This window comes from Capra hircus, chromosome 21, assembly GCF_001704415.2.
Source record: "Capra hircus breed San Clemente chromosome 21, ASM170441v1, whole genome shotgun sequence".
Classification (NCBI taxonomy): Eukaryota; Metazoa; Chordata; class Mammalia; order Artiodactyla; family Bovidae; genus Capra; species Capra hircus.
The window spans coordinates 56,845,812-56,859,828 of NC_030828.1; the positions used below are offsets into that span (position 1 = coordinate 56,845,812).

Genomic DNA, 14,017 nt, shown 5'->3' on the forward strand with positions numbered 1-14,017 from the left:
TGTTTTTTTACTTAACACAGTCTCTCTTAGAACCCTGGACTGGTTAGATGCTTCTTTCACACTGCCCCCACTCCACTATGTTCAGAGGTGCCAACAGATGCTTTCTGCAGCAAAAATTGTGCACGCAAGGCTTCTTTACAGCTAGAAACCTCCAGAAATACCTTGCCTCTTAGGGATCTTCTAGCATGGCGGGAGCATTTAAATCTAAATACCTGAAGGGCAGGTATGGCCCAGACTGAGGCGGCGGGGGTGGTGGTGGGGGGCTGCATAGAAATTGTGTCTCAAAATAGACTGTGGTCCAATAAATGGTGCTGTGTGTTCACAGGCACCTCTGTCTGTTCTAGAAACCAGCAAATGCTTAGACAGAATGATCATTTTCTTCCCGGATAATGAAAACCAGCATTACAAAGGGGCGGCTGCTTCCCCATCAACCAAAACATACAATTGAGTCCCCTGACCCTCCCATTCCCCAGCCGCGGTTTGTTCCACTCATGCCTGAACATACCCTGCCCTCTGTGTTTTAGACGAGCAGTTTTCAACTTGTCTAGGACCACGGGGGTCCCCCAGATTTCTTGGGGGCTCCATATGTCCTTCCTCTCTCAGCTATGTATCTGTGTGAGGCTACACTTTCTTTATATATTTCAACCAGAACTACAGAGCCCAACAGAGTGAATGCAGCCACAGGAACGGGGACCAAGCTATCTTCTATTATGCTGGACACAAAACAGATTTGCAAAAACATGTTGTGATGCCACTCTTCTAACTCACATTCTTTTGATCTTAGAAAATAATTCCTTTTTATAGAAAGTATATTAACACAAAATGGGTTTATTATTATTTCTAAATGAGTTAATATTTTACAAATCTCAGTATTCATTTCTAAAGCAGTAAATACTGATATAACCCACATAAACAAAAGCTCTTTGGGATCAATACTTTTAAGAGTGTATAGAGGTCTAAGAGGAAAAAATATGAGAACTGTTGTATTACACTGTGATAACAACAACAAAAGAGACCATCCTGAGGTAGCTAACTGTCAGAATCATGAGATATATGCATTTAAGACAGTTTACATAGATTTTTTTTTTTTTTTCATTCTTAGAAAATTCAGGCCGTGTCCCAGCACATCAGTCTCTAGGCTGTGCTGATTGTGGGGTGGGAGTGGGGTAGGGGAGGGGAAAGTGGGGTAATGGGCAAGGTGGGCAGAGTCAGCACAGCTGGCTTTGTTGGAAGGACAGCCAATCTCTGCCAGGCGTCTCGAGAGGACATGCCTGGTGGTTCTACTCACACAGCTCGAATTTGAAAAGAAATTCAACCAGTTCCAGACAAACTGACGAGCTACTGAAAACAAACCTAGTTATCATAAAAGATTGCTCAAGCATTTTAGGAAGAATTTGGGGCAGTGACTATGATTTCCTAAGTCAGCAGAAATTTTTTGTGGACTGGACTTTTTTTTTTTTTTTTTAATATGATTAGCCACTAACTCACCAAGCAGCAAAGTAAAAATGTCTCCCAAGCAACTAGGGGTAAATAAAGAAACATCCATGTGCCTTGGCTTCTTGGCAGGAGACAGGTCCCCTCCTTTTGCTTCCTGCTTCAAAGAGGTCAAGGCCAGTTTATCAAGGAAGAATAAAGCTGGCCACTCTCCTGCTCATTTGTGTCCATTTCACAGTGAGTAAAGGAAGGTTTTGTTTCCCATATATTCCCGGGTGGTAGGAGGAGGGTGACCCCAGAGCTCCATCACCTGGTTCCCACCAACATGGAACTATGGTCAGGAGGCAGAGACGGGGCTCACGCAAGCTCCGCGGTGAGGCTGGGGCCTGCAACCACTCACCTCCAGAAGCCTGTCAATCTTCTGGACAAGACGCCTGGCCTCCTGCACATCGTTGGTGCTCATCAGCTTCCTTTTCATGATGGAGAGAGGCACCTCGGGGCTTGGAGTGAGATCAAGGCGACTGACGGGGGGCAGCGAGATGGGAGAGCTAGCTTTGTGTTTCAGACCCTGAAACTGCATCAGCTTCATGGCAGAGATGGACTGGGGACGGAGAGAGAGTCGGTTTGAGTGGGAGGAGCACAGATGCCAAACATACCCCGGGTCCTGGAGTCCACAGTTCGCCCAACATGGTTTTGGGACCACGGGAGGGTCACAGTCACAGCCTGAAAGCACGAATTCAGTCCTCAGCAGTGGGCGAGGTGATGCATTTGAGCACCTGAAATCCACCGATGTTGAACTTCAAAGATGCCTGGCACCCTTTGCAGCAGAACTGCCCCAGTTCCGCCCAGCTTGGACCAGAGTCATTTCAGCCACAGGTGACGCTGGGTGGTGTCACCACCACCCCTATGCTCACCTGCCTGCCCCCAGTGACAGAAGGAAGGAAGGACAATGCATAGCACCTGGCGGGTTAGAGCTGAGGTCTGAGTCCACTGAGATGGGAGCGCTAAAGCCACAGAGTAGGGGGAAGACTTGGCATCAGGGTCTAACTAGTGGGCCCGACTGCCTGGCTCTGTCTGCCCACAGAGGTCACTGCAGACTGGATCCCAATTAAGAGGAAAAGAAATGCTGCAAGTGATCATGTTCCTAAACCAAGCAACACTAATCACTAATTACCAAAACACTAATTTAGAAACAGTTCTAAAACAAAAAATAAAATACATGTGTGCGTGCTAAGATGCTTCAGTTGTATCTGACTCTTTGCAAGCCCCTGGACTATAGCCTGCCAGGCTCCTCTGTCAGTGGGATTCTCCAGGCAAGGATACTGGAGTGGGTTGCCATGCCCTCCTCCAGGGGATCGTCCCAACTCAGGGATCGAACCTATGTCTCTTGTGTCCACTGCAATGGCAGGCGGGTTCTTTACCACTAGCGCCACCCAACACAGGCATACATATATAGAAATATAATGCTTAGAAAAGATCCTTCAGGGGACCTCCATGGTGGCCTAATGGTTAAGACTTCACACTCCCAATGTGGGGGGAATGGGTTCAATCCCGGGTCAGGGAACCAAGATCCTGCATGCCAAGTGGCACACCCAAAAAATCAAAATCCTTCATACCTCCTCAACCAAGAGCAGACATGGCCAATGCTAAGGAAACGACAGAGAGCAGAAAGCCCAGGGCAGAAGAGCTGCTGCCGGTAACTTCCCCTCCTTCCAATCCCCCAACGAAGCCAGGGTGGTGCCATCTTTGACCCTGCCTCCCCCGAGTCACCCCTCCCTAGCTTCTCTCCACTCCTCCCCTCCACTACCCCCATCTCAAAAGCCTGACCAGGCCCACAGCCTCCTGAGTGCATGTCTCATGGCCTGTGACTGGCTCCAGGACCCTCCCATCCACACGCTGCCCAAGAAGTGCTAAAGGTAATAGCTGGACTGACTGGCTCACCAGTTCTTCTCGAAGGTCAATGCTTATGTGGAAGGAATTCCGAGGTGAACTCTCAGATGGTGGCAGGCCACTGGAGTAGGGCAACTGGCCATACAGACTACTGGGAGCACCCCACACCCACACCCCCTCCTCTGCACATCCCAAGGGCTGGCCCCACAAGCGGTACTTGAAGCCCAAGCCTTCAGCAGCCACCTAATGTGACCTCTGTCAGGACAGCCCTGATGGACTTACCTATTTGACCACCTAGGTCCTTTCATAGCTGGAGGGGATAAACGTCTCTAATTTAGAGCCTACGGGTCAAGATAACATTCTGCAAGTGCAGGAAGGCTGGACGCATCCAGGGTTCCAGGGGGCAGAGCCACAACGCTCGCAGAACGAGTTTATTCGCTAACCTCTCACCAGGCGCTAGGTCTGTGTTTAGTGCTGGGGATGTGCCGCCAACTTTTGGCTCCCAATCACCTTGCGCGCTAGGGCTCTGACCAAAGAGGAGACGGAGACCCGGAGAGAACAAGTAGGTGGCCCAAAGCCGCAGAACTTTGTGAGTTTGAACCTGAGTCTGATTCCAAAGCCTGGGCAGACTCTCCAGGACAGTTGGCCCTGAGAGACAGAGCCAGTCCTGCCTCAGCCATTCCTCACCCGCCTGGATCCCGGTTCTCTTTGCCGAGTCAGCCTAAGACTGGGGTGTCGTCAGGCCTCTGAGGCCCCTACTCACCTTGTTCCCATACTGCATGACGTGGCTGGTGTTGGTGTGGGATTTCACCACCTGGTACTGCTTGTGGAGGGTCTCTTTGGTCAAATCCTCCTGCAAAAATGAAAACGTTTCAAGCCCTCTGACCCTCGCAGCTGACAGCTAAGCCTCCACTGAGCAGCTGGCCCCCTGACGGCTCACCGCGTCTGAATCTTCCATCCAGTTGACGCTGTACCAGTCCCCCAGGAACGTGGCCCGTTCGTCATCGTAGTAACAGGCGAAGGAAAACTCCGTGGGGCTGGCAGCCGTAGTTGCATAAACTGCAAGGAATTAAAGACATCTGTCAGTCATGTTTTATCCTCAGCTGTCTGAGGATTCCCCTGGAAGCTTGAGTTCCTCCTCCTTTCCTGGTGCAATCAAAGCACGTCCCCTGTGATCAACTCAAGGAGAACAGGGAGACCCCCCTACATCCAGCCCTGTTCACTCAGTTACAGTAACTCGTCTAAAAGGAAAGGTGGAGGAAAGAGAAGCCAAATGATAGACACTGGCTACAATGAGCAACCAGGCCTGCTTAATGGGACATCAAGCTGCTTTGGAAAAGTGCTAAAAGATCAGAATAGCTGAATCTTGAAGGATATGAACCTCATTTCATTTCCAGAGAAAAAATATTAGAGAAACATTTAGGTTGACTGAATCTATGAGCTACTACTTACTATCTAGCTACCATGGACTCAGAGCTATGCTGGATAAATGTCATCACTTAAAATGTAACTCTCCAAAAAAAAAAGTGTAACTCTCCCAACAGACACTGTCTTTATCCCCATTTTACAGATGGGGATACCTGAGAGTAAAAGAGCATAAGTCATCTGTCCAAGATTAGATAGCCAGCAAACAACACATTGCAAAGGACAGAGGCCAGTCCAGAGACTATAATTGTGGACTTAGGCAGCCCTACTAGACCCTGGCAGAGCATCACAGAGCAATATCACGTCACCCCCTGACCACTAATCCTCCAGGAGTAGAAGCCCAGAGCTGTCCACAGGTATCCCCCTACTTCTAGGCACGAGGCTGCCTAGGCCCCTGCTTCTGTAAGACACTTGGTTCTTCCCATAGGCAGAATCAGCAAATGTCCATTTTCACTGCAGAGCACGGTGCTCACCCAGCCCAGCTCAGCTCAGAGGTCACTGTGCCCACCACCTACCATTGATGTCGGGTGGCAGGTGGTTCATCATGGACCCAGACTCACAGGCTTCAATGTAGAACACCATCTAGGAGGCAAATGAGACAAGTGAACTCCCCCTGACCAGGCACAGACCTCTCATCAAGGCCACTTTGGCTCTGCCCACTCTCTTGACCCATTTCTCAAGAGACTTTCACTTTCACTTTGGGGAGACACGTGTGCTGTAAGTCTGACACTGTTTCCACTGTTTCCCCATCTATTTCCCATGAAGTGATGCCATGATCTTCGTTTTCTGAATGTTGAGCTTTAAGCCAACTTTTTCACTCTCCTCTTTCACTTTCATCAAGAGGCTTTTTAGCTCCTCTTCACTTTCTGCCATAAGGGTGGTGTCATCTGCATATCTGAGGTTATTGATATTTCTCCCGAAGAATGGATGCTTTTGAACTGTGGTGTTGGAGAAGACTCTCAAAAGTCCCTTGGACTGCAAAGAGATCCAACCAGTCCATTCTGAAGGAGATCAGCCCTGGGATTTCTCTGGAAGGAATGATGCTAAAGTTGAAACTCCAGTACTTTGGCCACCTCATGTGAAGAGTTGACTTATTGGAAAAGACTCTGATGCTGGGAGGGATTGGGAGCAGGAGGAGAAGGGGACGACAGAGGATGAGATGGCTGGATGGCATCACTGACTCGATGGGTGTGAGTCTGAGTGAACTCCGGGAGTTGGTGATGGACAAGGAGGCCTGGCGTGAGGCGATTCATGGGGTCACAAAGAGTCGGACGGGACTGAGCGACTGAACTGAACTGAACTGTGCTGTAAGAAGATGCTGCCAGAGGCTATGGACGCTGCTGTCATACAAACCAGAAGGACTTAAATTTGGTATGGCTAGTAGCAGCAGTAGTGGTTGCACAGTCCTGTCTGATTCTCTGCAACCCCACAGACTATAGCCCACCAAGCTCCTCTGTCCATAGAATTCTCTAAGCAAGAATACTGGAGTGGATTGCCATTCCCTTCTCCAGGGAATCTTCCCGACCCAGGGATCGAACCCAGGCATCCTGCACTGCAGGCAGATTCTTTATCATCTGAGCTACAGGGAATATCCTTGTGTGTGGCTATAAAATAACATGATCTATCCGTTGAAATAATGAAGGAAACATGGAGGCACACATGATGCTAAGGAAAACTGATTTTCCATCCAATGCAGTGTACAATTTTCAGGAGCAAAACACGTTACTCACACAAACATGCCAGAGCTATGCAGATTCCATACAGGGTGCAAAAGGGGCTAGAGAGGGCCAAAGGGAGAATAAAGTGGTATTTTCCTCTCCAACTGCCCCAGACTGGTGACAACCCTAGAAAGAGCAATCTCCAAAGTGTGGTCCCTGGGCTAGGAGCATTGTTGGAAAAGCAGACCCTCAGCCAGCCTTCCCCCCAAGAAACACTGAGCCAAATGCTGGGGGTGGGGTCCATACTGTGTTTTTTGTGTTTTGTTTTAACTTATTTATAGTTTTGACTGCACTGGGTCTTTGTTGCTGTGTGCGGGCTTTCTCTAGTTAAAGTGGAAGGGCTTCTCATTGCAGTAGCTTCTCTTGTTGTAATGCCTGGGCTCTAGAGTGCAGGGTGGCAGTTGTGGCACACACACTTAGTTGCTCCCGGGCACATGGGATTGTCCTGGACCAGGGATCCAACCCATGTCCCGGCAGTGGCAGGCAGATTCTCAACCACTGGACCACTAGCAAAGTCCCCACACTGTATTGTAACAAGATTGCCAGTGATTCTGACCTAACAGCTGAAGCTTTAAGAATCACAAAAAGGTTATTCCTGGGAGATCAGAGGTCAAGACTGACACAAAGGACACCTTCCCCCCTCCCAAAAAAACACAGCCAATCCAGAGTTAGAAAGCCCATCACAGCACCACGGGCTCTGCTTCCACTGCCTCCCTCACATCCCTTCCCCAAGGCCGCCCCAAGCACTGACATTACCTTTTGGTACCTCTTGTGTTCGTACATGTAACGGATGGTCTTATTCAGGTCCTCTACATGAAGCTGAAAGGTAAGAATACGGACACTCAGACCAAACACATCAAGAGCAACCATGTGCTAGATAACCCACTAATCAAGCCCTAGTGATACCTTATAAATTCTTATTTAGAAATCCTTAGAGATAACCATGGTGCACAGCATCATCCCAGAGTGTCGTCAAGGGCTTTGTTTACATGCAGAGGTACTTCCTTATCACTTTGTCCAGAGCACTCAGGGGCTGTGTTCTACGACTGCGTCTCGTGCAGGCACCCAAGTTCGGGGACAGCGACTGATACTGTGATGTCAGCAGACACACAGGGAAAACTTGCCAGAAGAGATGCCTCTGGATAGATTTCAAGCTGCTAAATGCAGCCCCACACTCACCAGCTACACACAAACCACCCCGTAGAACATTAGAGACACACATCACAGGTGTACTGCCAACACGGAGGTTTTGTTTCCCATTCTCCCTGCTTGCCTTTTTTTTTTTTGGGCTACCCTTCTCAGCTTGTAGGATCTTATTTCCCTGACCAGGGATTGAACCCGGGCCCTTGGCAGTGAGAGTGCAGAGGCGGAACCTCTGGGAGTACCCCATGGCTTGTTTCTAAAACACTAAGAAACTCACTTCTTCGTCAGGAAACACCAGTATCCCAGTGGCTCCATGATCCGTGAAGTAAACGAACACGTGGTCCTTGGGGCCACTGCCAAGAGACACACAGACAAGCATGAGAGTTGAAGTGGGCCATTTCCTATTTCTGCCTCCGTGTCTCTGAAAAGTCACCCCAATCAAAAAACTTAAGGAGAAGCCTGAGGATTACAGTCTCTCAACCAGGTAGGAGGAGGAGCACAAGAGACCGCTGTCTGGCTTGTTCCCTTTGATCCCACTGAATACTACTCTGAACCAAGAGGCATATCCCAGAGCCTGGAAGGCCAGGACTCAGCAGACAGCCCAGGGTGATCAGTAGAGTGGGGGCCTGTAGCCACTGGGCCTCACCCCAGGCAGCCACACTCTCCTACTAGATATCCCCAAAATGAGGAAGGGAGCCAGGACCTGCCGCCAAACGTGGTCCTGCAATTCCGACTGCCCTCCAGGGCCCTCAGCCTGCACACAGCCTGGGACGCCCACTGGTGCTCCCTCACTCAAGGGCCCTGTTCCAAGATGGCAGAGATGTAAGAACTCACTGGGAAGCAACCTGGTTCATCCCGCTCAGACATCCCTCTCTGCTCTAACTCACACGAGCTACCCATGTCCAGGTCTCCCCTCAGATACGAGGGGAGCAGCACCAGCTGCCTAGTATCTGAGACTCTGAGGCCATGCTCCTGAGCTCCCTGACATTACTTCAAAATGCTTCATAAAGAGATGCTACACGAGACATCCCTCACCCACGGAGAGCAGGGCAAGCACCGGGGTGAGTTTTCTCCAACATGGAGGTTTATCAATGTCCTCCTCCCACTGGGCTGACTTGCCATCAGAGCACAAGGTCGGGGGGAGGCTGGGTGGGGGTCCTTCAACCTGACTGGCCACAGAGCTTCACACTGGTCTCAGGGTGTTTCGATAGACTAGTAGCAGGTTTAAGCGATGGGGAACACTTCATTAAGAGTAACAAGGGACCCTGGATCATAGGGTTAATTTGTTACAGAAATGGCTGCCGAAAGAAGCCACAGGTTCTGTGCAGGCTGTCAGGACAAAGGTCCCCACGCTGCAGTCTCTCACCAGTAAACAGGCCGGAAGCAAGAACAAGGCCTGTATGAATTCTCGATTCTGGAGTACCAGGTCATTCAGAAAACAGGGTCAGCCATAAACAGACGTTACCTCTTTAAGACCTTTCCAGATCCTATGCCCTTCACTGCTTCTGCATCACCTCTCAACACAGCAAGGAAATTCTCCGGGGTGACATTCTACGAAAAATTGGGAGTCAAAATCAGATGCAGCAGACACTTCAAATCAGTGCGGGTGCTGAGTCTGTAGCAGAGGGCCCAGGCCATGACCACACACTTCCAAGGCTTAAGGATGAAGGGCAAATACTCTGCCACCAAGAAAGACCCAAAGCAAGGTCAGTGTTGCTGGCACACGTGCATGACCTTGTCTCAAGCATTGTCTTGTCTTTGGCTGATGCCATTCAGCAAGCCTGCCATTCCTTCTTGACCATTATCAAGTCCAGGAGGAAAAACCCAAAGATGCTGGGAGGGAGGGACAAACAGCAGAGGAAGAACACGTGGCCTCAGAGAGACAACAAAGATGGAGACGGAAACTTCAGTGCCGACCTTTGCAACTGGCTTGCCTCCTCAAAGGCTGAATCCCAAAAACACCCCTTAAAGGCAACTTTGTAAAATGATATCTGATTATTAAAAAAAAATTACAGAAAAGCACAGAGGAAAGAATATAAATCACCAGAAATTCCACCACCTAAATTTTGGACATTTCCTTAAATAAGTCTATAGAAACAATTTCATAAAAATGGGATCAGCTATCTCATATGAATGATGCATCTGATTTAATTGTTCTTGAATTTAAAAGAGAAAAATAAAACTGGAAGAACTGCCAAATTTCACAGAAATGTTTCTCTCTCACAAGGAATACTAGTTCCTAAAAGATTCCACTGCAATTAAGAAAAAGAGGGTATGAAATCCAGGAGGCTAATGAAATTATAGTGTTTTCAAAAATGTACCAATGTACTGAGTTGGCCAAAAAGTTGTTTGGTTAAGGAATATATTGTTTAATAAAGTTCATTGTGAAAATGAAAAATGTCTTTTATTTTTATTTAAACTGAACAAACTTTTTGGCCAACCCAATATATACCCTCAGTCAATTGGGAAGGATACAATTCTTTGGAAGTGATATACTATTATAATAATGGTGGGAAACTATCTCAGCAAAATCCAGAGATACTACTTTGCACCAGGGCTGGCATTTGAGAAAGCTGATTTTCAGAAAAGGACACAAATAATTTATAATCAGATTAATGGCAGTATCTTAAGAAAATCAGGTATTATAGAAAGACAACTATTGAGATTTAAAGTATAATAAAACTAGAAATAAAAGATTGGTAGACTACCACTAACACTTTTTTTCTTTTCTCTCTGCTTTCTTTCAAAATTCACAGAAATTATGCCTCAGGCACAAATCTCAATATAAACAGAAAACATTGGCCAGAAATCCATCTAATGAGGTCCTGATTCCAGAAGAACAAGAAAGAGGGGGAAATCATCACTGAAACGAAGCAGACCCTGCCGGCTCTGACCCCGCGCTCTGCCTCACCTCGCCCGTGTAGTCCTTTGGCACCCCGTGGTACACATCTGAGCCGTTGGGCCTGTTGATCACAATTCCCGGGGTGGGATTCCTGAAAATCAAAGGATGCAGTGAAGCACACAATTCTATATATCTCTGAAATCTGCATCTTCATAAATATGTTCCGGTTACGCATAAAAAAACTAAACAGTCATGACTGTCACAGACATTTCTCATCACCCACCCAGGTCCCCAACATGTGGTTTTAGTAGCCCGAGGGTCTTGGGATCCCACAAGTCCTGGCCAGAACAGTGAAGGGCTGAGCTCTGTAAACTGAGGACAGGAGGCCAGGCCCCTGTGTGCCTGGCCTCCTGCTGGACATCAGCTTGCATCTTGGAGGGGAGATCTCATCAAGAGATCTCTCAGAGAAAAACTACTTTCAGAGAGAGAACAGAAAACAAGGCTTTGATGCAAGAGCTTAGGCATTAAAGCTCAGAATGGGTTAAGAACAATCGTGATCATCGGAAAGGCCACAGTTAGGAACTGAGGAGCTGTGAGACTAGAACAGGTTAGAGTCAGACCTGTACATGCTGCTGCTTTTTTTTTGGCGGGGGGAGGAAAGGGTGAGCCACTTGGCATGTGGGATCTAGCTCTCTGACCAGGGACTGAGCCCCCTGCACAGAAGCTCGGAGTGTTAACCAATGCACCAGCAGGGAAGCCCCCATACCTGCTGTTTCTGATCTCAAGAAATCAGATAAGCAGGCATGAGAGAACAGTCTGGAAAATTAAATTCAGCAATTTTTTTAAAAAGGAAATAGGTATAGAAAGAAGGGTGGGAGGATCTAAGCTACAAAGGAGCCTCTTGTGTACAGGCCTCCAAGGCGCCCCGGCACAGAGCTCAGGAACAAGTACCGCAGAACCTAGTAATGAGTTAGTTCTCTAAGCCGAGAGGGAACCCATGCGTTAAAGCCTTGCAAAGCCCGAGCCTCAGCACCTTCACTACCATTTGCTATGTCCCTGTCATTGCTGGGTTCTACCAAGTTATGGTCAAAGCTCTACATGAAGTTGGTGGGTGGAATTTCAGCTGGGACTCAGCTTACATTCTAATGTTAGGCTGCCCAACCAAGAATTCCTGAGAATCCATGTGTATTTTTTAAAACGCTCTAAAGTTCCTCACCATCAAGTTCAAAGCCCTCCATACTCACTGGTGGGAGTCGGCGATGTCGTCATACATCATCACGATGACCTGCTCATCAGGGATCCCGTTTCGGTGAACGATCTGGTAGGCGTGGCATGCATCTGCCTGGGAGAAGGGGTTTAGTCAAGTGTTAGATTTTGCCCAGAAGAAGCCAATTTGAGTGTTTTCATGAGCAATGTGTTCTTTCTCATGGAAGACGTGCTGTGTCCCACTCCCTATTGGTCAGGTCTTTAAATCAGTTTAAAACACATTCATTCATCTTTTTCAGTGCAATTTTTAAAAATCCACCCTTCACCATGAAACTCTCATCAGGCAGTTAGTGTAAAATGTGGACTACTCTCTCACACACACACACAACTACCACCACCACCCACCACCACCACATCTACAGGAAACAAGGGCTTTTGAAAGTCCTGAATAAGTTATTTTCATTTTCCACACCCTAGAAAAGTCTCCTGAAAGCACTGATTTAGGGCTGAAGAACAGAATGACAGAATGATGGACCAACAGATTAAAAGCTTAGTGGTTAGTTCTGTATCACACAGGATTCTGCTGGTTCCACTAACCTTAACCACCACAGTTGCTGTTCAGAGAACTGAGTGAAAAACTCAAAAATTCAGCTCAGGAACTAAAATGAGGAACGTGTTCTTTAGTTTAAAAAAAATAACAAGGGTGACCATAGTAAAGGTCAAAGAAAAACTTTGCTAATGAGATTCCTTGTCCATAAAAAGGCCAAGACAATTTTTGCTTCCTTTTTCAGATGATACAGACTACACTCCATGACATGTAAATCATTTGAGGACAAAAGGGGAAAATGTTACCTAACGTTCTGCTTTTATTTAATTATGTCTTTCCTAGGGCAGAGTATAAAAGAAATGCCATGCCCAGTTACTTGCCTCTCTAAAGAAGAGGGCTTCAGAAACTGGATGTCCACAAATCACGTTCTAAACAGCTCTTAGCAGAGCAACTGAAATAAAGCTCACATACCACCAAATCCAGCATTCTGCCCGTACATGTCAAAAACTTTATAGCAAAAATAGGTGCTCAAAATACAGTTGCTAAATGTTGTGTGGGTGAGTCCAAGACCTGGCATTCAAGAGCTATTAGATGACTATGAATATGAATTAGATGAATATTAGATGAATAACAGAATATGAAAACGCATACATTTATGGACTTTGTTCTACCTGCCAGGTACTATGCTCAGACTTTCTATGTACCATCTCATTTAATTCTCATCACACCCCCCTGTGATAGTGATTCCAATTTCACAGTGAGGTCATCAAAGCTGAGGGAGGGGAGGCAACCTGTCCAAGTCACATGGCTCAGAGTGAAAGATCCGAGGCATTCTGACTCCAGAACCTGATCTTGCTTTCAGAAAATACAGAAAAATAAACTGTCTGATGTTCATATAATGGGAGTACCATAAAGATCACACAAATGGAATACCTAAAAATGAATGAAATACAACCTACGCTTCAAGATACATGAATCTCAGGAACATAACGAGAAAAAGAACAAATGATAGAAAAAAAATATTCACTATGATTACATTCATATAAAGGTCAAAACAAGCTAAAGTAAACATTATGTGGTTTAGTTAAATACACAGATGGAAAACTCTAAAGTGAAGCAAAACAAATCTAAGGAACTTGCCCTCGGGGAGGGTCAAGATTGGACCAGACAGGGAACAACATACTAGTAATTTTCTTTTTCTTCAGTCAGGTACTGAGAGAGTCAATTCCTAGGCAGGTTGATAAGAAGTCCGGGGGTCCCCAAGGAGAGAGGGGTCTGGAATTCTCAAGGAGAAGAGGACAAACGTTTTTTCCCCTCTACATTACTTAGTCTTAGTCACATAAAACGGTTTTTTTATATACAACAAACAGCTTAGTTTAAACTCTGTGCTAAGGATTATATAACAACAATGCATCCTGCTTGAGGACAATTTCTCTTTCCTAAAAACCTTCTAGCTAATCCTGTTATCAGGATTCAGATGTAAATTGAAGTAGGGAAAACCACTAGACCATTCAGTTCAGTTCAGTTCAGTTGCTCAGTCGTGTCCGACTCTTTGCAACCCCATGAAATGCAGCACGCCAGGCCTCCCTATCCAACACCATCTCCCAGAGTTCACTCAGACTCACGTCCATCGAGTCCGTGATGCCATCCAGCCATCTCATCCTCGGTCGTCCCCTTCTCCTCCTGCCCCCAGTCTCTCTCAGCACCACAGTCTTTTCCAATGAGTCAATTCATCGCACAAGGTGTCCAAAGTACTGGAGCTTCAGCTTTAGCATCATTCCTTCCAAAGAAATCCCAGGGTTGATCTCCTTC

General features: G+C 47.0%; 1 protein-coding gene across 1 annotated transcript in view; it reads right to left on the reverse strand.

Moving 5' to 3' along the window:
* The window catches only part of LGMN (legumain), a 39,955-nt gene that overhangs the window by 3,203 nt on the left and 22,735 nt on the right, over nucleotides 1-14,017 (reverse strand). Inside the window, exons 3-11 of the mRNA XM_005695335.3 lie at nucleotides 11,697-11,794; nucleotides 10,522-10,603; nucleotides 9,076-9,161; nucleotides 7,888-7,963; nucleotides 7,224-7,286; nucleotides 5,265-5,331; nucleotides 4,265-4,383; nucleotides 4,088-4,177; nucleotides 1,835-2,035 (exon numbers count right to left, since the gene is read on the reverse strand). Coding sequence (XP_005695392.1) covers nucleotides 1,835-2,035; nucleotides 4,088-4,177; nucleotides 4,265-4,383; nucleotides 5,265-5,331; nucleotides 7,224-7,286; nucleotides 7,888-7,963; nucleotides 9,076-9,161; nucleotides 10,522-10,603; nucleotides 11,697-11,794 — 882 coding nt within the window. The remainder of the gene's footprint in view (nucleotides 1-1,834; nucleotides 2,036-4,087; nucleotides 4,178-4,264; nucleotides 4,384-5,264; nucleotides 5,332-7,223; nucleotides 7,287-7,887; nucleotides 7,964-9,075; nucleotides 9,162-10,521; nucleotides 10,604-11,696; nucleotides 11,795-14,017) is intronic.